The sequence below is a fragment of the Ahaetulla prasina genome, chromosome 1 (genome assembly GCF_028640845.1).
Source record: "Ahaetulla prasina isolate Xishuangbanna chromosome 1, ASM2864084v1, whole genome shotgun sequence".
Lineage (NCBI taxonomy): Eukaryota > Metazoa > Chordata > Lepidosauria > Squamata > Colubridae > Ahaetulla > Ahaetulla prasina.
In genome coordinates this window covers 60,909,891-60,932,193 of record NC_080539.1, presented here as the reverse complement: position 1 = coordinate 60,932,193, position 22,303 = coordinate 60,909,891, and the positions used below count along the sequence as shown (strand labels likewise).

Sequence of the window (22,303 nt, the reverse complement as noted above, 5' to 3'; positions counted from 1 at the left end):
GATGCCGGCATCCACAGCCACTCCGTCTTGGAGGGATTAAGTTTGAGCCTGTTCCTCCCCATCCAGACCCGTACGGCTTCCAAACACCGGGACAGCACTTCGACAGCTTCACTGGGGTGGCCCGGGGTGGAAAAGTACAGCTGAGTGTCATCAGCGTACAGTTGGTATCTCACCCCAAAGCCACTGATGATCTCACCCAGCGGCTTCATATAGATGTTGAACAGGAGGGGTGAGAGAATCGACCCCTGCGGCACCCCACACATGAGGCACCTTGGAGTCGATCTCTGCCCCCCTGTCAACACCGTCTGCGTCCGGTCAGAGAGGTAGGGGGGGGACCACCGATAAACGGTGCCTCCCCCTCCCCCCCCCTCCAACCGGCGCAGCAGGATACCATGGTCGATGGTATCAAAAGCCGCTGAGAGGTCTAATAGGACCAGGGCAGAGGAGTAACCCTTGTCCCTGGCCCTCCAGAGATCATCCACCAGTGCGACCAAAGCTGTCTCCGTACTGTATCCGGGCCGGAAGCCGGACTGGAACGGGTCTAGATAGACAGCTTCATCCAGGTACTGGGGTAGCTGACATGCCACCACACTCTCTACAACCTTCGCCGTGAAGCGAAGATTGGAGACTGGCCGGTAGTTCCCTAAAACAGCTGGGTCCAGGAAGGCTTCTTGAGGAGGGTCTCACCACCGCCTCTTTCAAGGCAGCGGAAAGACCCCTCCCGCAAAGAAGCATTTGTAATCCCTGAGCCAGCCTCGTGTCACCTCCTGAGTAGCCAGTACTAACCAGGAGGCACGGATCCAGTAAACATGTGGTGGCATTCAGCCTACCCAGCAACCTGTCCATGTCCTCGGAGTCACAGGATCAAAGTCATCCCAAACCACCTCAACGAGACGGGTCTCGGAACCCTCGCCTGGATCTACCCAATTTTGATCCAATCCGTCCCGAAGCTGAACGATTTTATCGTATAGATAACCGTTAAACTCCTCGGCACGCCCTTGTAGGGGGTCCTCCCGCCCCTCCTCATGAAGGAGAGAGCCGGGAACCCCAAACAGGGCGGCCGGGGGGGTATCTGCGGGCGCAATGAGGAGGAAGCGTACGTTTCGCATCCCTCAGTACCACTAGGTAGGTCCTACTATAGGACCTAACTAGTGTCCAGTCAGCCTCAGAACGGCTGGATCTCCAGATACTCTCTAGGCGTCTTCTCCGGCGCTTCATCTCCCTCAGCTCCTCGGAGAACCAAGGAGCTGGTTGAGACCGACGCCGGGTCAGAGGCCGCAAAGGCACAACACGATCCAAAGCTCCAGCCGTGGCCTGTTCTCAGGCCGCAACTAGTTCTTCAGTCGTGTCATGGGCCAGGTGCTCGGGAAACGGCCCAAGATCCGTCAGGAACCTCTCCGGGTCCATCAGGCGCCTGGGACGGAACCAGCGCATTGGTTCCGTCTCCCTGCGGTGGTGGGTAGCAGTCAGAAAGTCTAGATGAAGGAGAAAATGATCTGACCATGACAGAGGTTCAACAACTAAATCATTTAAAACCAGATCATTCAACCACTGGCCAGAGATAAAAATCAAGTCTAGGGTGCCTCCCCCGACGTGGGTAGGGCCGTCGATTATTTGACTCAGGTCCATGGCCGTCATGGAAGCCATGAACTCCTGAGCTGCCAAGGAAGCTGCGCCGGCTGATGGCAAATTGAAATCCCCCATGACCAACAGTCTAGGGGTTTCAACTGCCAACCCGGCCAGCAACTCCAACAGCTCAGGCAGGGCTGTTGTCACGCAGCAAGGAGCCAGGTACGTGATCAACAAGCCCACCTGAGTCCTACGACCCCACTTCACGTAGAGGGTTTCACATTCAGCTATCTGAGGCACAGTGGTCTCCCTCGGCTCAAGACTCTCCTTAATAATAACCGCCACCCCGCCACCCCTACCCTGGGCCCTCGGCTGATGGAATGCTCGGAAACCTGGTGGGCACATCTCCACTAGGGGGGCCCCCCCTTCGGTGACCAACCAAGTCTCCGTAACGCCCATCACGTCCACGGTCCCTTCCTGAATAAGGTCTGCGATCAGGGGGGCTTTATTTGCCATGGTTGTTAAGCAAATCACTACAGTTGTTAAGTGAATCATGCAATCATTAAGCGAATCTGGTTTCCCCCATTGATTTTGCTTGTCAGAAGCCCTCAAGGCAGGTTGCAATTGACAATCCCAGGACCCCAGGATGCTGCAACCACTGTAATTACATGCTGGTTGCCAAGCACCCAAAGTCTGATTCCGTGACTGTGGCGCTACTGCAATGGTTATAAGTGTGAGAACTGGTCATAAGTCACTTTTTTCAGTGGTGTTGTAACTTTGAATGTCATTAAATGAATGGTTGTAAGTCAAGGACTACCTGTATGGAAACCTTACTTGATAACTGCTAGCCCCTCCTTTAGCAACAATGGTTTTTTCTGTACCTAGTGATCAATCCATCACACACGTTTGATGGTATTTTGGCTGGTTTCTCTTTATAGAATTGCTTCAACTCACTGATATACTTACATTGATTCCTTGTTTTACATCATACAATCATTCATTAAAATCAGACTCTAAAACATGAATTGTCTGTTGCATATCCTACACTCATTTGAAGTTCAAGTCACAGACAAGTAACTTAACATTTTCCTATAGAATTTGCTGGCATAATCCAAAATCCATCATTTCCTGAGGAACTGCAACCTGTCTAGATTCTTAAAGAACAAAGGGGCCCCACATGATATTCCCAATCCTGTGGATAAAAAGTTGAGGTTTCAAACTGGGAAAGGAGGTTTCTCATATTTAGCCAAAATGAAACACTGCATTCTAACAAGATACTCTAATTCCAACCACAAAGCATGGGGTTTAACGGCAAAGGACATAAAACTACAGAGCTGTTCAAAACACAACAGCATCTGAAAACCTCTCAAGCTCTTGTATGCTTTGCTGCTACAGTAATTTTTGCTGGACAACTCTGGAAAAAGAAATATGTTTTCTTCGTGTATATTTTCTGCATGACTGTGGATTGATGGAAGCTAAAGTCTTTGGCAATAGTTTTATAGCCCTTTTTAGCCCCATGAGCATCAACAACCCTCTTCTAGGGTCTCCAACAATTTCTTTTGACTTGGATATCATTTACATTGGTTCTTAAGAAGGACAGAAGAAAAAAGTTGAGAAAACTTTTCTCTTAATAAACTGAAAAATAAACTAGGTTCTAAGGTGAAAGTATTCTAGACATTGAGATTTCTGGAACCTTATTACTTGCTTTTTCAGTAAATCTTACTAAAATGATTCAGTGAGAATCCTGCTTTAGGTTGAATTGGATCTCAATAGCCTGGTAATGTGTTCAATAAAGACATGACACAGTTGCATGTTGTTTGTTTAACCAGAATCTCTTTATCTATTAATAGAACTTAGATAAAGCTCTGATCACATTGTAGGTCATGCTACTGCAGGATTATGGATAATTCTAAAGGGTTCACAAACTTTCTCTCATCACTGTAACAGCCTCCTTTTTACATTATATTATGGTAGCATAATAAGAAGCTATTAAAGCTGATCATCTACTAACCCTGCAGAAGTCACAGTATGTTGAAGTTCCTGTTTCTGACCACCTGCTGTAGCTAAAAGCATTGACTGAAAATAGAAACATAGTAATCAGTAGCAAGACAATAATCAAGGTGTAACAGATAATATAGTTTAGGCAATGTTTGCTGCAGAAGCATAAAGAGCCAATTTTGCAGCAGTAGGTAGTTGCTAGTTTTTAAGAATAAAAGCAAAAGAAAGGAACAGTAGTATGTTCGGAAAACATATCAATATCTAATATTCATGATTAAAACATGAAAATATACCATTTTAATGTTATAATTCATTATAATAGCTTTAAGAATTCATTTAATGTCACAACACTTATTTTATCTAATCAACAAAGTTATTAGTAATAAAATTAATCTATTGTCAAAATTAACCATTTATTTTTCATATATCAATACTGGCCTAGTTAATTTTTAATCCCATCAGAAATAGAAATGATATTCATAATTTCAAACCATGATCATTTTTATTATTGTCTTTTAACTGATTGTACTGTTTGGAAATTTCCTAGAGTCATTCATGAGTGGATGCAGTTGGAAATTGGAAAAATAATAGAAATAAAAATTTTAAACTGTGGTTGTTTGGCATAGTAATATGGTTAAGTGAGCAACCAGTTTAATAACATATACTGAATTCATGCATTGCACCAAGGCATCATTGTTTAGTGGCTTGGTTTATCATGCAGAGCTAAAGCAAACAAATCATATTATGCTCTACTGAAATATGTGAACCTAGTTCTAAACTGAAAATGACCAATGCTGCCTCAGATCAGGGGTAAGTTAAGATGGTGGTGGTAGAGTCCTTGGGAAGGACTTGGTATCTACTAAATCCAGTCTAAATATATGGCTGTACAACCAGCCATAATGTATTAAATTTGTATGCCACCCAACTCCCAATGACTCTGAAGTTTTCCTATCACACTTTTATTTCCAGCTGTATAACTAGGAGATGGAGAGATTGGTTCATGGAGTCTACACATCTCTTCTTGAAATTAATTCAGTGTCCAATATTAAATAAGAGACGTAAGAAATACCATCATTGTTATTCATTATATGAAAATAAGTAACAAGTGAATACTGATTTGCTGTAAATTAATGTGTAAACTCACAATTAGTGAGTTCATACCTACTAGTCAGAGGCATGCATGCTTTTAATCGCTCAGCTACTTTTTGTTTCCTTCACATGTTTTTTAAAGTCATTTAAGCTGAGAATACAGACCTTGGTAGAAGTTTCACTGAACTTAGTGGAACTGGTTTATGAATAGTACACAGGTAATCCTCACTTAACTACAGTAATTGGGACAGGCAACTCCATCACTAGGCAACGAAGTTGGTAAAGCGTAATGGCAGTTGTGGAAGTTAAGAGGAAAAATTGTGGTATTTTAATGTGTGGGATGGCTAATATAATATCTATTATAGGTAATTAAATGTCCAGCTGTGGAAAGCTATCTCCTGGTTCAAATCGTTAAAAAAATGATGTGATTTTTAGAAATCTTTTATATCCCACATTTGGGGAAAATATTTTTAAAAATTCACATGAAACTTTACAGTATATAGAAGTTTTCGTTAAAAGGAAAATAAATTTCTCCTTAAAATATATGTTTACATTTTTTTAAAAAATCTATTTTTGATACTGCAGATTGTTCCTGATCACTTGAGCTATTTGGGATACAATAGATTCCTGCATAGGCTGCAGGAACATATATTGTTTAGGGGAGAAATTACTATAATTATGTGGTCATCATCATCATCATCACCATTTCAAACTGCCACAATGAATCCAGTAGTGTCAGATTTTGCAATACAATAGGGTTAGAACTGTGTCATTGCTTTTCTCAACTGGGTTTTTCATGCATACATTTTCTTTAATATTCCATTTTTATCAATCCTTTCCCTCAGTAATTGAGAACATGAGACTACTATTTTGAAAGTAATTTTATCTGTGCATGATTATTCTAGAAAAACTGGGAAATAGTATATTATCTGACAAATGCATCAACAGCTCCCATATAACACCGCTCCTGCGCAGACTGCACTGGCTACCTGTGGCCTTTCGAGTGCACTTTAAGGTTTTGGTTACTACCTTTAAAGCGCTCCATGGCTTAGGGCCTGGGTACTTATGGGACCGCCTGCTGTTACCACATGCCTCCCACCGACCCATACGCTCTCACAGAGAGGGACTTCTCAGGGTGCCGTCCGCCAAGCAATGTCGGCTGGCGGCCCCCAGGGGAAGGTCCTTCTCTGTGGGGGCTCCCACACTCTGGAACGAACTTCCCCCAGGTTTACGCCAAATACCTGACCTTCGGACATTCCGTCGCGAACTGAAGACACATCTTTTTATTTGCGCGGGGCTGGCTTAAATTGAATTTTATTAAATTTTAAATTTTATTAACTAATTTTAAATGGGGTTTTTAGTTCATTGTATACTTTTCAGGCCAATTTTAAAATAAGTTTTTTAATTGCATTTTAAATTGTATATTGTACTATCTGTTTTATTTTTGCCTGTACACTGCCCTGAGTCCTTCGGGAGAAGGGCGGTATAAAAATCAAATAAATAAATAAAAATAAATTAACATTTCTGGGTCCTATATCTGTTACAGTTTCTAAAAAAATTCTTGTTCGGCACCTTCATTTCTGGTGTCTTATGGCAGATGGTGCATTTCTTACCTCCAAACTATACTAGGGCAATTGTGCTCAGTAGCTGAGTTATCTCAATTTTCTTAAAGGAAAGCAAGACTCATCAAATTAAAGCTACAAAGAGCTGACAAAAAAGGATATTCACTATTTAAAACAGTCGAACTAGACACTGGTAAATGACTTTTGTACTATTCCAAGCAAACTACAGGGGAAATAAAGTAGTCAGCAGGAGCTGAGTCTGACTTCAGGCAGTCTTTATCTAAAACAAACTTGGAAGTCAGCCTTGGACTTTACTTGCTGGTAATGGTGGGCTTGATCTCTAGAGCCTTCTGCAAACATCTCTGGTGCTTCCAAGTCCAGAAAACAAAAGCTATTTCCAGAAAAGTAGATACAGTGGGACTCATTTTTACATCAACAAAATCGTCTGAATTCTATCTACATCCTCATCCATACACAGGAAGTGAGATGCACTACAAGCTGAGAAATCCTTATATTATAAAATTGGAGGAATCTAATACATGGTAAGTAAAAAAATGGCTACATAATCAGTTAATTAAATTTTATTACCTAGGGCAACAATACAAGCCTACTAATATGAAAGTGGGCCCAATCTACAGAAGTTAACAAAGAGTTGTGGAACATTTAAATGTGAAACTAACAAGTTCATTTAATACAAATAAAAGGTCATTTAATAGAAACAAATGTCAAATGTTAGCATTCTCATATCCCAAGCCAAGCACATAAAAAGCACAGCCCATCAGCATTCTTTTTGTGGTCTCCAGACCCCAACTAGGTGATAACAAAAAACTGAGGCCTATTTTATATTTCAGACAGGTTGATTTGGGTTTAAGGAGCAATAAGCCTTGCAAACAATTAAGGTACCTCCCACAGCCCTTAAAATTCCTTAAACTGTCTCCCAAAATGGATCCTAGCCCTACCCAGTTTGAAAATATGACACTGATAGAAGTGCAGTGCTGTTTTATGTCTACACATTATTCTCCCGTATTTCTTCTCAACTCCTATCTTTTTGTGATCCCAGGTGAAAAACAAAACTTGCCATCTTTTTATTGTTTAAATCTTACACAGAAGTCCTGGCTTTCTCCCCAGAATTTTTATGTATTACTATTAAGAAAATAAAGGTTCAAATAAAATATTTGAAGTTGACTACAGGAATCCAAAGAACATTCATATGAACATTAAATATTTCCCAGCTCATTTTAACTGTTATAGGAGGAACAACCAAACAGTAAAGGACTGTCATCCACATATTGAATAAAAGAAACAAAACAATCAACTCAAACTTTAAAATCCAGCATGCAAAATGTCAAATACAGGCAATCAATGTAAAACATATTTTCTCCCCCATCTTTCAGATCACGGGTTGGCTGAAAATCTAGAATGTCGGCACTTTATCTACAAATCACATTCCTTTTGAAGTTAAACAGATTTTGCCTCTGGAAGAGTTTCTGATAGCCAAGAGCATTGTGTCTAGAGAAACCATTATCCTTCATTTTTCTTTGCAGAGGCTGCAGTAAGTGCAGACAAAGAGAAATCAATTCTTTGAAATCCTATTTGGTTCATTCTTAAAAATATCAATACCTTTCTGGATAATATTTAGTGTAATAATAATTTTAAAAACTTGAGTATAAGAATATTCAACCGGGGAAAGGACTACAAATCAAAATAAGAATTATTTTAAAAGCAACTGTTTGTCTACAGTATTTCAATTATTTATCAATTGCTGACTCACTCTAGGAAAATTATATATGAGGAGAAGAGACAATAACAACCATACTTTAGATTGTAATCCATTAGAACAAGCTAACCACAAATAAGGAAAAGTTCTAATACACAGTCTACAATAAACGCTAGGATTGCTAAAAACAGATACCCTTGGTTTGAAACTTATTAGAGAAATTAAATAATCTTTTTCAATATTCTGCATTTACTCAAATCCAATTACCCACTAACTCTATTCAATCTACAGTGAAGCAACTTCAGAGACCTTATTTATTTCTAAAGTCCATCCATCACCTGTTTCTCATTGCAACCCATGCCCTCAAGTTTCAATGCACAGAAGCATCTCATTTTCAAAAGAAAGTTACCATTAATCAGAAAGACTCTTAATAGTTTTAGCCAAGTTGATAAGCAACAATATTTCTTGTTTCATGTAAGAGTTAATTTTTGCTATTTTATGTACTTTTGGGGGAGGGGATATTATAAACAGACACAAGTATTGACTCCTTTCAACATAATTTATTTTCCCTATAATGGAAGTGGAACAGGATCCTTACACTGCATTAAAACTATGTTTTTTTTCTTTACATATTAAAGTATTAGCTAAGCCAAACTAGATCAGGATTATTGAGGAATTGGCAATAAGATAAGGTGGGTATCCACACAATTTCTTCATACAGCATTCTGATTAAAACAGTCTGGAATTCTTTAATTACACTGAGCCAGTGAAAGCAAAGCTATTTTTACAGTCAGCATTTCCTTTCCTTCCCACCATTGCTGCCACACACTTTCCCATTAAATGCAAGTATTCAAATCAGAACTGATTGTAGAAATGGTGCCTAGCATACTGTCAGTGATTCCAGGAAAGAGTGAACAGAGCTTATGTTTGCTTAGAAAAATAAGCACCATCAACAGTGATGGCATATTTCAAATGAACACTCTAAAACTATGGATCAGTTCAATTCTTACTGCATTACTGCATCTCAAATATCTTTTCCCTCTCACTTCTAATAAATTCTGACATGTTACCAGTATATAATGCTAGGTTTTATACAACCTGGATGTTCAACTTCTCTTCCTTCACAAGACAAGCAACTATTAACAATGTGAAATGGGCATTCCAGTCATATTTCTCCTACCCCAAGTCTAACATCTTGCATCCTTGAGTATGTCTGTGTTTATACAACACCATTTAAAAATACTTGCATGTATTAAGACTTTTCATTCTTGTTTTCCCCTATTGTACTGTTCCTATAACAACCACCCAGTGAAAACTAACCATTCCTTTTTATTTCTGAGACTGTTATGTGAAGACAGCGTCCAATAGTAATTGTTTAGATGAACCTATATAGGAATGCTGCACAAGACAAAAACAAAACTAAGTACTAGGAAAATTGTGGTGGTGGAAAAAAAATTTCACTCCTTGCTATGGATGATGAATTGACAGAGAAGCCCTACTTTTGGAGGTCACAATATAGGCATCTCTGTCTGGCCTAGAAGATCCGGGCTGGCAGACACTGAATGACTACTGGATCCCAAGAGATCCCAAGACAAAAATGGATGTCCGTTCCAGTGGGTAATCAGTACTAGCAGAGGCACCGAGAGATCCGAGCAGAAAGTTTACCTGCAAGGTTACCTTCTGCCCGGATTACCCGCTCCTTCCCCTCCTCTTGCTTGCCCACGGACGAGCGACTATCCCAACCACCTGGAAAGCTTCCACGTAAATCGAGACTGGCAGGCCAACAGCAGAACTAGACACACCAGAAATATTTCCCAGCGGCTGCACTGCGGGGGGAGGAGGGGGAACCGGAGTCCCGCAGCACGAACGAAGGACAGAAAGTCGCCCGGGGAAAAGAAGCCGGCCCCGGGTGTGGCGAAGGGAGGGGAGGGAAGCATCCCACCGAGGCGTGGCTGCATACGAGGACGGGGGCGGAAGGGGGATCCGGAGAAGGCCTCCCGGAGTGGGGAAGACCCTTCGCCTGAGACGAAAGAGGCACCGGGCGTCACCCCGAAGGGCACCTCGGTACTCCCTCGGTCCCTCACGAAAGCAAAGCCGCCCCTTCGCCCTCGACCGGCGGCGCGAAGGAAGCCCCGGCCGCAAACTCAACCCCGGCTGCACTCACGTTCTCCGTGTCCCGCTCGTTGACGGTGGGCAGCGGCGTGCGGGTGGACATCTTGCGCGTGCGGTTGCGCCGCCCTGCAAAGCCGGCCCGGGCCAAGACTGAGAAGGGCCGGCCCCACGACCGCCTACTACTGGCCTGGCCACGCTCTCCGCCCGCCTTTCCCGCTCCGGGTTGGCAGGCCTCTGCGGGGCAGCTTCTCCGCTGGAGCTCTTTGGCGAGGCGAAGGCGACCCCTCTTAGGCTCCCAGAGTCCCTGCCATGGCTTCTGGGTCGGCTGCCCTCGCCGCCGCCCCCTGGGCCGGGATCACGGCGGCGGCGGCGGCGGCGGCGACTCCTCCTCCCGCTGCCGCCACTGCGCGCTCAGGTGAGTAGCCGGCCGCGCTGCGCAGGAGAGCCGGAGCTCTTTCCTCCCTGCATCCGGCGGCGGCTGCTCCTCCTCCTCCCCGTTCCCCTCCTTCCTGAGCCGACACGAAGGGGACCGCGGCTGGCGCTGAGCTGCCCGCGAAGGACGAGGAATCGCAAAAAGCAGCCGGTCGCCGGCAGTGCGGAGAAAACGCTAGGGGCGCTTCAGCCGCGCGGCTCTGCGGAGAGGCTCGCGCCTTCATTCATTGCTGAGCCTGCCTCCCTCCCGCCTCCCGCCGAGCACGAACCCAAATCCACACCGCCCGCCCTTTCGAGCTGCTCCTCCTCCTCCCGCTGCCGAATTCCGACTGAGATCTTCCGTGCGCTAACGACGCGCGAAATCCAGGTGGAGTTTGACCTGTACTGGGCTGTATGTTTTCCAACCCCGGTGGAGACGGGGAGATTCGTGTCTAGCAAGGGTCCCTGCGTGAAACCAGACCCTCCCTCGCCCCACTTTACTTCGTACGCTTTTGGCGGCCAGCCACCTCGTTACATGGCAGGGAAAGATCTTTGGCGGCGTTTTGCACCCCTTGACTGAGACTCACTGCCGGCTCTGTCTGCTTGGATTAAAAAGTTATTTAAAGCAGGAGTTTTGCAGTGGCGACCAGGAATTAGGCAGAATTAGACCAAATGGCATAGTCTAATAATGCCTTTTCAGAAATTCAAACCGAATCTCCACTGTTGAATTGGTGGAAAATTTGAGATGAGCTGGAGGTAAAAGTATGTAGTGGAAACGGCTATGATAATTTTCAAAAGGGGATGCCAACACTAAATAATAGTTTAGACATTATACCCATAATATGAAGTACAGCAGCAAATCCCTATGTTGATTGCCAGTTAAGAGTATGTAGTACATAGAAAAGGTTTTCAACATAACATTTATGAAATGTACACCTGGTACCAAAGGTGATAGTGGTTAACAGTTTGAATTAAGCCCAATGTATTTGTTGAAAGAGCAGACAAATCTTCCTAAAGCAGGATATGACAATGATAAGTTTCTCAATAGGTTAGAGATTTTGTGAAGGCCACCACAGAGAAGTTGATGGGAGAAAACACAATTGTCATCTTTGGGGAGAATTTATGTGATTAGGATTAATTTCTTGCCTACAATGTTAATTTCAGACAATACTAGTTTCGACATACATGCCATTTGACCAATGGCAGAAAGACATATCTAAATATGCATAGCAGGGGAAAAAATCTCGAGTTAAATATGACAAGATGCAAAAGAAAGGAAAATTGAGCTTACCTGATTTGAAATTGTAGTTTGCAACCTGCTGTTTGGTCTGGATGGAAAGAATGAAAGTTGTAAGAAACAGGAGGCTTTTGGAGTTAGAAGGGTATGATTTGAGATTTGGATGGCATGGATATCTACAGTATGATAAAATCAAAAGTTAATGTAAATTTTAAAAATAATTTTATTTTTTGAGCATATGGGCATATGGGACACTTGGGCTGTGCTCGAAAATGCCTTTGTGGCTCTCAGCACTGAAAGCATTTTATAGAAGAAAATAAACTAAACACTAAACACAAATGGTTGACTTGCTCCGATATATTAGAATTTTAATAAGGAGACTTATTAGGAACAATAGGAATAGAAGATGAATAGGAACAAGAGAAATACTGACAGGATAAGGATATTCATGTCTATGGATTTTGTATGTATAATCAGTGGTGGGTTTCAAAAAATTTTACCTACCAGTTCTGTGGGCATGGCTTGGTGGGCGTGGCATGGTGGGTGTGGCATGGGAAGGATACTGCAAAATCCCCATTTCCTCCTGATCAGCTGGGACTCAGGAGGCAGAGAATAGATGGGGGTGGGGCCAGTCAGAATTTTTACTACCAGTTCTCCGAACTACTCAAAATTTCCGCTACCGGTTCTCCAGAACTGGTCAGAACTGTGTGTATAATTATTAGAAAATTTTAAAGTACATAAAAGAATAGAAGAAAAACAAATGAAAGAATGTATGACAAAATAAGCTAAACATCTGTTATAATATACACGGTCAGTGTATATTATATGTGATATAATATGCAGAATATGTGCTTGAACAGATTAAATTTTACACTATATCATAGTTTTAAAGAGAATTTTTATAAAATGATGTTAATATATGTCATTAGAAGTTATCAGTTTTTGTATAAAAGTTCTTCAAAGTTATGCAATAAATATAATCAACAAGAAAGTATATTTTATGCTTGATGAACATATAAAAAAGCCAGGAAATTTTGATACAATAATACAGAAGTTTTTAAAGATACATATACAATTGAAATCAGAAATCTTTTCTTTTGGGACTGATGGATAAGCAACTGGAAAAAATACGGAATTTTGTTTTTATATATTACTGCAACAGAACTATTATATGCCCAAAAGTGGAAAGGTTCAACTATACCCTCCATGAAAGAATGGATAGAGATAGAAATTGCTGAGACGGTCAAATGGACTGTGTAAATTATAGGACATTATCTAAATTTTCTAATTGGAAATCTCTTATTGACATTTTGTGGGAAGCAGGAAAAAAAATCATGATATATGGTTTTGAGGATTGGAATAAACATAATAGATAGAAATAGAATAATAGAAAGTGCATACAATGCTGTAACCATAATGTAAGAGGTTACTTTATAACTTCTGTAAAAGAAAGTTGGAGTCAGTTTTTTCTTTTGTTTGAATTTCTGCACTTTTATCTTTGCTCTTTTCTTCCTTCTTTCATTCTTTTTTCATTCCTAATATTCGTTCATGTTACTTTTTATTCTGTATAAAAATTATAATATTTTTTTTTAAAAAAGGACTAGGGCTCTGGTAAAGCTAAGGTGCTGTAATAATCCAATCCCAGTCTTCTGTGCCCCAAATGCTTTTTTAAGAAAAGAAGGTACAGTTCCAGGCACCAAGATGTCAATATTGATACACAGCTTTTGTAAAGCAAACCAAAGCCTCTTTCCTGAGCACGTGCAGAAGATGTAAGAAGAAAAAGCAGCTTCTGGATTGGAAAGTACTACAAGGGGCGTAGAAAAACAACAAGATGTCAGTTGTGTGAAAACTATGCATAACTAAAATAGCAGTAGAAAAACAACAATTTGTGTTAATGATATTAATTGAGTTTGTTGTTCTTTTTATCTAGAAGTTCCATATGGGATTCTTCAAGTACCATCTGCATTATGTATGCGGTAATGAAGTTTACAGCACTATTCTAAAAAATTATGTAATCAGCTTTACACACTCTAATATATAAACAAGAAGACATTTGTGGGTGCAGATGGTAAATTTTTTATTCTCAGTCCAGTTCCATTGATATTTTTTTGTTTTTCAGAAGCACCACATGGATTTCTCCATTGGTGACCATAGGAGCAAGCAGCTTAAATTAAGAGCCGTACAAATGTTTTCAGTGTCACCAGTAAGCATGGAAAAACTTGTTGATGTTTTTTAACTCTATTTGATATTGAGGTGACCGTTTGCTGTCTCGGATCATCATCATACATAATGCTAGATTATGTTTCTAGTAATCCAGGCAGTTCTTTTCCCAATAGCTCATTTTTATGTCAATAGTACAATACTAATTATTTCTTCAGATAGGTTGGTCTTAAGAAGGGAAATAGGGAGAGCTGTACGTGAGAGCAAAAAGATTTAATTGGAATGCAACAGTCCATAAGAAATTATCAAGGCAACAGCTTCTCATTTGCTTGGACTCCATTATCTCCCTGCCTAACTAAATAAGCTTAGCTAATAGGCTTTGTGATTACTTGATAGGTTCACAAGCTGTGGTTTGTTTTAGCCAATTTTCAATTTTCTGAAGTTAGTACAAACTCAATGTAACAAACAAATCTTCATTTCATAGATTTGAAATACATGGGGCAGATAATATCTAAGATTTAAAGACTGAGTTCATACAATATTAAATAAATCATTTTATTTGTTTGTTTATATATTCTGCCCTTTATTCAAGAGCTCAAGATGGCATACATAGGACCTCCTCCCTTTTCTTCCCTACAATGAAAGCCCCTGCAAGAAAGTAAGCTGAGAGAGAATGACTATCCCAGAGTCACCTAGTGAGCTTCTTCAGTTGAGAGTAGAAGGGTAACTGGACCTCCTCACTCCAAGATGAACATTTTAGATTTGCACCATGCTGGATCCCTGTTATGGTTTAACATGTTGTATAAACCAGACTTAACTTTGGAACTGCTATTCATGATAGGCATATAGATCAAATTTGGATTTTTTAATATAGTTGGGATCAACTATTTAAAAAAAATATTCTATAATATTGCTTGCTTTTTGGACAGGAATATTTTGGGATCTCAAGCAGTGCTGAAGTGATAATAAAAGGTAATTATGTATTCTTTCCTAGGAACTCAAATCTCTGGTTTATAGAGAGTAGAAACTTATCCTCGCTGTACTGAGCTATACAGAATCAATGGGAAGCAGTGAATATTGGCTAAATGACATATTGTGCAATGTATTGTTTTGTTCCTGGTTTGTTGAATAATTCATAATACCTGAATTCAGGAACCCTAAGGGTTCCTAACCCTAATCCTAACCCAAAGGCATAAACTGGTTTACTACTAACAGTGCATGGTTTATACAATATGTTACCATAAGTCAAAACCAAACAAACCTCATGATGCTGTAATGCAAGGATAGTCTTTGATGTTCAAACCATATTCTGGCTGTGGTTATTAAAAATGGATGATAACACCATGAGAAATAAATGAAAACTGTTATATAAGCACATCACACTTAGAAAGCAAAATGAATCACAAAGCTCTCCCCAACCTCAGTTCCAGACCCATCTATGTTGTAGTTCTAAGTCCCAAAAATAAGTTTAATATAGCCCTTCATTACCAAAAAGTTGTCCAACACTGGTTTACAATGATGTGTAAATTGAGTCACTGATAGGAAATCACTTCATCCTTCACATAGTGTTCTTTGTGTAGTTGAAGAATATATCTACAACTGTATCTGCATCCATGGTTCCACTAATATAGATTTCTATATAAATCTATATCTGTATCAATACTAGTATCTATATGTACCTCTACATGGATAGTTATATCCATATCTCCTGTATTTCCAGCTCTATATCATTATCTATATATGTAGAGCAAGATTTCGGATACTGTACATGCCTTAATCTATACTCTGAAACCAGGAGTTTATGACAAAATTGGCAGAACTGCAAACCATTTTGCTGTTGGTAGGCCCTAAACCCATAATTTACACCTAAATGTGTTGGAGGTGAACTCTCCAAAATATCTCATTCAAAAGACTTAAGTTTAAAATGATTTGTGAACTATGTAGACCAGGGGTCCTCAAACTTTTTAAATGGGGCCAATTCACAGTCCCTCAGACTGTTGGGGGTGCCAGACTGGCTGGCTGGGTGTGGCTAGATGATCATGTGATTGTGTGTGTGTGGCCAATTTAGCAGTCCATTAACAGTATACACACAAATTAAACTTTAATTTGTTATGCTCCTGGGGGTATAAAGCAGGTTCGTGAAGGGATGCAGCTGCCTTGGGGAAGGTGGTGGTAAGGGACTTCTGCTTGTGTGTGTGTGCGTCCCTCTCTTTCTCTTTCTCTCTCTCCATCCCTCCCTCCTTCTCTCCCTCTCTTTGGAAGTTGGGGAGGTCAAAAATGGGCCCATTTTTTGCCTCCTTGGCTTCCAGAACCATTCTGCTGCCCCAAAACAGGCCCATTTTTGGCCTCCTGAGGCCTCCACGAGTCCTGTTTTTGGCCTCCTCAGCCTCCAGAAGGCCGGTGGGGGCCGGCAGGTAGGTAGACGATGTGGGTGGGGCAGCCTCGTGGTCCCTTGCGGGCTTGATTGATGGCTTTGGTGGGCCTCATCTGGCCTGCAGGCCATAGTTTGAGGACCTCTGATGTAGACCATAGTTCAGAATGGTACCATACAGAACAGTATGGTGATCCCAAAGATGCTTTCAAAAGGCAACTGGACTTCCTTGTTTTTTTATTTTCTTGAAAATGTTTCGCTACTCATCCAAGAAGCTTCTTCAGTTCTGACTGAATGGTAGGGAATAGAAGGATTTATATTCTTGCAGGTATCTGGTCATTAGTACTCTGGAGGTCGATTGTTAGCTCTCTTTACTGGCCTTCAGAGTGCTAACAACCAGATGATTGCAAGAATATAAATCCTCCTATTCCCCGCCATTCAATCAGAACTGAAAAAGCTGCTTGTATGAAAGCAAAATGTTTTCAAGGGAAAAAACCCCAAGAAAGTCCAGTTGCCTTTTGAAAAGTGCTTTTGGGACAACCAAGGCCTGGATGATTGAGAATCTCCACAGACAACAGTATGGTGAGATTTTCTGTATGACAGACAAGAACTGAATCGTATCTTCGGAATTGCTCATGATACTTGCAATCCAATGTTAAATCTCTAAGCATAGACATTTTTGGAGGAGCCAGTCTACTGATTCAATTATATACATACATATATGTATATGTGTATGTATGTACATAATCAGAAGTAAGAACCATTTGCCCCATCTTGAATTAATTGTATAATTAACATTTAAAATATTATTTACATATTTATTTAAATATTATTTAAACTATTTGACTATAAACTTAGTTTTCTCCCAAGTTTTTACAATAGAAATTGTCACATATTTGATCAGAATAGTTGAAGAAATTATCAAAGTTTAGTATATTTATGTGCCAAATTAAAATATTTATTTTGAATGATATGTATAACCAAAATCATATATATAAAAGATAGGAGTATGTATAATTCATTAATATAATTCATAGGATGATAACACCATGCATGTATAGTACTGTAATGCATTTGGCATTGAGCAAAACTGATTTCAGGATCCATTCTTCTTTCCCTTTCCCCCTAGTGAAAAGAATCGGGTTTTTTTTGTCATCATAGTGCAGCAGTTTTTACCATGAAACAATCCTTCTTGACAAACCAAGTCCATAGTTTCCTAAGCCACAAGGAACATGTCCTATACCATAATGCTTTGTAGAATGATAGTATTATTTGGTCAAGTAGAAGAGAATGATTCACTGGGGATACATCTGTATTGCTAAGCAGTCCCACAATAATTTAGAAGATGGAAGTCAATTAGACAACGTTCTTCTATAGTGAATCTAGATGATCAATAAAATTGAAACCACCAAAAAAACAAACAAACCCCAACCCTGAGAAACAGAAAAAATATATATCTACTTGCCTGAAAGACTTCTAAAGCCTGCTGAAGAACAAAAATTAAACTAAAAAACTCTTTCCTTAAACAATGCAGGAAGGATTAAATATATTCGATAACCACAATATTTTGAGTACTTTTTAAAAAAGGAAATCATAAAAAATGAAGCAGATATCTCATTTTGTCATACTTCATATTACGGGTCTATTGTCCTATTTCACATCCATTTTTAAACCAAATCATTTGGCTGTAGGAGCACTCTCTGTAGACTTCACATAAAGACGAAGACTAATAATACCAGAATTGTTGTTATACATGAATTATCAACTGGCCATTTCTAAATAATATACATTTTATTATTTTATTTTATTATTGATTTGATTCATTCATATCAGTGCATTAAACTATCCCAGTTCAGAGGTTTTTGGCCATATATAAAATCATAATAATCTCAGTTGATACCCTTCCAAGTCTATTAAAAGCAATTACAGGATGTAAAACTAAATGGTTGCCCACTGAAACAAAACTATCTTAAGGGTGTTGCAAAATGTCAAAAAGAGGAGGGTCCCAGTCTACCCCTGCATGTTCTTTAATGAGGGGACCTGTATGTTACTCAGTAAACCTCAGTAGTTTTTAAATTTGTAAGCCAAAAGAAAGGGACTTAAAATTATCTTGTCCTCACTGCATTCCCCCCCCCCCATTTATATGCGGCTAATATGAAGGTGAGGGCGTAATGGCACAGCAATTAAAGAGGCTGAACTTGTCAGCTGAAAAGCTGACTACCTGTTGTGACCCAGGTTCCTGGACCCGGACTCCTGGACTCGGATGATTCAGAAAGTGAGGGAGAAGACCTGGCCAGCCCTGCTTCTCTTGAGCCCTTTCCCTCCCTGGCACCCACTCAAAGGGAGGAGGAGGGGCCGGCAAAGCCTGATTCCCTGGAGCCTCCTTCTGATTTGGCAACGCCCCAAGAACAGTTTTGGAGTGATGCAAGATTACGCAGACGTGACCGGCGTGCGCAGCAGCGGAAGAGTTGGGACAAAGCCAAGTCATAATTGTCATGCAGTGACATCTGCAGAGACTATAAATAGGAGGCGGGACTTCCTGGTTTTTTGTCTTGGACAAAGTAATGAATTTGCGCAGGCAATCTGTATCAATGGAGGGAAGAATATATTCGTGAGTAATTCTGGCCTTATCTGTAATTTCCTTGTTATCTCCAGAAACTTGGCAGGCCCGTGGGTAGACGTAGCCAGGACATTTATATATATGTAAATAAATCAGAAAAGAAGGCCTCTGACTGACTCTTTGCTGGGAGTATTGGGGGAAGGGAAACAGAACACTACCCATGTTTGAGACCCAAGCTGACTACCCATGTTTGAGACCCATTCAGCCAGTTCGCACCACTTCGGAAGAACCAGTTGTTAACTTTCTGAGCAGTTTGGCAAACTGGTTGTTGGAAGAAATCATTAGGGCAGAGAACCGGTTGTTACATTACTTTGAATCCCACCACTGCCCAAGCACCACATGACAGAGTGAACTCCCATTACTTGGCCTAGCTCCTGCCCACTTTTGAAAGCATGCAAATACGAGTAGATAAAAAGGTACCACTGAGGTGGGAAGGTAACATTCCATGCACCTCAGCTTATAGTTATACTGGCCACATGACCACTGAAAATGCCTTTGGATAAAACTGTCTCCCTTGGCAAAGAAACAGAGGGCACCAGTCCCTAGAGTCAAACCTGTCTGGACATGAAAACCTTTGCCTTTATCTTTAATATGAAAGTAAGTTGGTTTTTTTTCCTTTCTCAAAAACATGGTAATTAAAATGATTTCAGTTTTATTTTCCTATTAACTCCATGGTTTCTACTTTTAATTGCCCATCGTGTTTATCAACTGGGCTTCTTTTGATCTAATAGCTTCACAGATCCATTATTCATGTTCTGTCCCCTCCACCTCAGTCTGGGAGACACGTAAACTGACTCAATTAGCCAGCAATTTAGTCCACGGCAGCTATCAGCTCTAGCAGCAGACCAGCGAATGTCTGCCAAGGTTTTCTTTATCTTCCCTGATGCCGGCCTCACAGAAGCTCGTTACCGGAGCAACCAGAAAGTCAGGAACAAACAGCAATCCAGGCCAAATGCTCAGTCAAATAGTTCAGCTCAAGTTTTCTCCAGTCAGTTTGTTTTGTCTGTCACAAAGTAGTAGAGCAGCCCCTCCTGCTTTTATACCCTGTGGGGTGTGGCTACGTGACTCAGCACTCTCTAGGCCTGCCCCACCCCTTCTTTTGTTGTTCCCGCCTCTCTTGTCTAAGAAATCTGGGATCTAACCAGGACTGATTGTCCACAGCTGGGTCTGGAAGCATTGCCTGGGCGGGGGGAGATACAGGAGACAGAGGCCTCATCACCTCCTCCACCTGGCCTGCCTCTGGCTCCTGGACCTGGGCCAGAGAGGCCGGCCCTGCAGAGGGGAGCCCCAACGGCCCTTCCCCCTCACTCTCTGAGTCACTTTCTGGCAGGGGGCCAGGCCCGGGAGCCACAACAATTCAGCAACCTTTTAAGTTAAATACTTTTATAAAATATTTTTATTCCTGTTTATCCCTGTGTCTACACTGTTAGAACTTTTGCACTGTGTCTTAGCCTGGAAATACAATTTTTCTCTTTTGTAAATAAAGCCTATGTAAGGAAGGATGAAGAAAGAAAGTCAAGATGGCGCTACAACCATGCGATCAAAGCCTTTATGTGCATTACAACACATAAAAAGGGAGCACATTTTCATCACATGGTTGTGCTTGTGATAAAGCACATCTTGACTTTCTTGACTCTTCTGTGAATTCTGAAAGCCTACATGCATTGAGTCACATGATTTGGGAACTATTTTCTCCCACCAATCAGTGTTGCTCTGTGTTTTCAAGGTATTTAAAAACAGCTGCTTTCTTATCTGTCTTATGTTTTTGTCCTTTTTCTCTGTGTGTTTTCTTTTCTCCTTTTTTCTGTTTCTCTTTTATGTATCCTTTCTTAATGTCTGAATATTGAAGCTTTTTGTTTTAAAAATATATTCTTCTGTTTAAATTTGTGATCTAGTTATCCCCACCTCATAGTTGTCAGGTCTTACTTCCTTATGTGCAAGTCTCTTTTCTGGAAAAGATTCTTTTATTCCCACAACCTCTTGAATATATTATGCAAATTCACATAATGCACATGAAAGAAGGTAAGTGGCAATATCAATAAAGTCTCTGATGCAGTCTGAGATTTGGTCCCACAGCATTTTTCCAAGTGCTTCACTTGTCTATAACAAGAGCACTTGTGTATACAATCGCTGCATTCTTCCAGAATACATGTCATGGCTGTGTATGCTTTGAGCTTTAAATCTTTATTGTGGTCATTGAATTGAGTACAATTTCAATGAAACACAAAATAATTGAATAAGTTAAACTATTCTATATACAATGAAAATTAATTATTAGTAAATATTCAAAAGGTAGAAGCCAGTTCACTTATTGCAAATACTATTAAGCCAAAACTGCAAAATCTCTAAAACTTTTAAAATACATGGGCAAGAAAATATTTACACTCAATGATTATTAAAAAATTTAAATAACTTAAAAGACAACCTGAAGGACAACTAAATATATAAATATAAAAATAAATAAATACAACTTTTTTAAAAAGGGGCTCTGGGAATATATGAGAATCAATTACTTCATTTTCAATGATTATTACATAAATTTTATTAATCATAAAATAACAATATTGGCTATTAGCTATAAGACGGCCAATTTTAAACAGTGGAAACTGAGTTAATTTATGTTGAACAACAAAAAAAATTACTAATTTGCTTTAAACAGTGATGGGTTTACATAAAGTTGTGGGATCTGGTTCTGAGAAAAGGAGAATGAGACCATCCAAATAACAAATCTATAATCTGCAACAAGCAACAAGGAAAAAAAACAAGGAAATATTCAAAACACTTTTTTGTGCCATTCAATCAGTATTGGGCCCTGGCAACTATTTGGACTAGTCCCTGAAGTTTTATTGGCAAGATTTTTAAAAATGGTTTGCAATTGAGTTCTTCCTATGGCTGAGAAAGAGAGAGAGAATGAGTGACCCAGTCATCCAGTTGCCTCTGAGACTAGAATTCAGTTTCTAGCCTACTGCCTTAACCTCTACACCCAAATATGTTCCCAAACACAAACTATGTTCACTTACATTATTGAGGTTGATAGTTTTTCTATTTTGCCCATAGACAAAAAGCAGTAAATACTGTACATCCAACTTTGAGCTGTCATTTTCCAAGCACATTTCAGCAGTTCATCTGACACATAGCTTGGCAACTAATGCTTGATCTCCTATACCGTACTATTCATCTGGTGAAGTCCAGTCTATTTCATAAACTGTATAATTTGAGTGGTGTCACATGTTCTGCCAGACCACTTTGCTCTGCTCTTTTACCACTGTCAATCAACGGCTGTGTTTATGACAAGGAGCATGCCGTTCTTAAAAAACTCTCAGTTGTCACAGTTGCCCAAGGATTATTCAAACATTGTCTGGGGTTATAAGTACAGTTATCTGGAATGTGAGAACTTTTGAGTGTTACATTGACTGAAGAATGGTTGACAGTCCCCTCAACAATATTTGACAACACC

The 22,303-nt window shown here is 40.3% G+C and overlaps 1 protein-coding gene across 4 annotated transcripts in view; it reads right to left on the bottom strand.

Annotated features, from left to right (window-relative positions):
* The window catches only part of MARK1 (microtubule affinity regulating kinase 1), a 71,080-nt gene extending 60,534 nt beyond the window's left edge, over positions 1-10,546 (bottom strand). Inside the window, exon 1 of one of the 4 annotated variants that reach the window (XM_058165448.1) lies at positions 10,100-10,546. In XM_058165448.1, coding sequence (XP_058021431.1) covers positions 10,100-10,150 — 51 coding nt within the window. In that variant the 5' untranslated portion in view covers positions 10,151-10,546. The remainder of the gene's footprint in view (positions 1-10,099) is intronic. The other 3 variants (XM_058165449.1, XM_058165446.1, XM_058165447.1) reach the window with 3 other exon arrangements.
* Between the last annotated feature and the right edge of the window lie 11,757 nt (positions 10,547-22,303).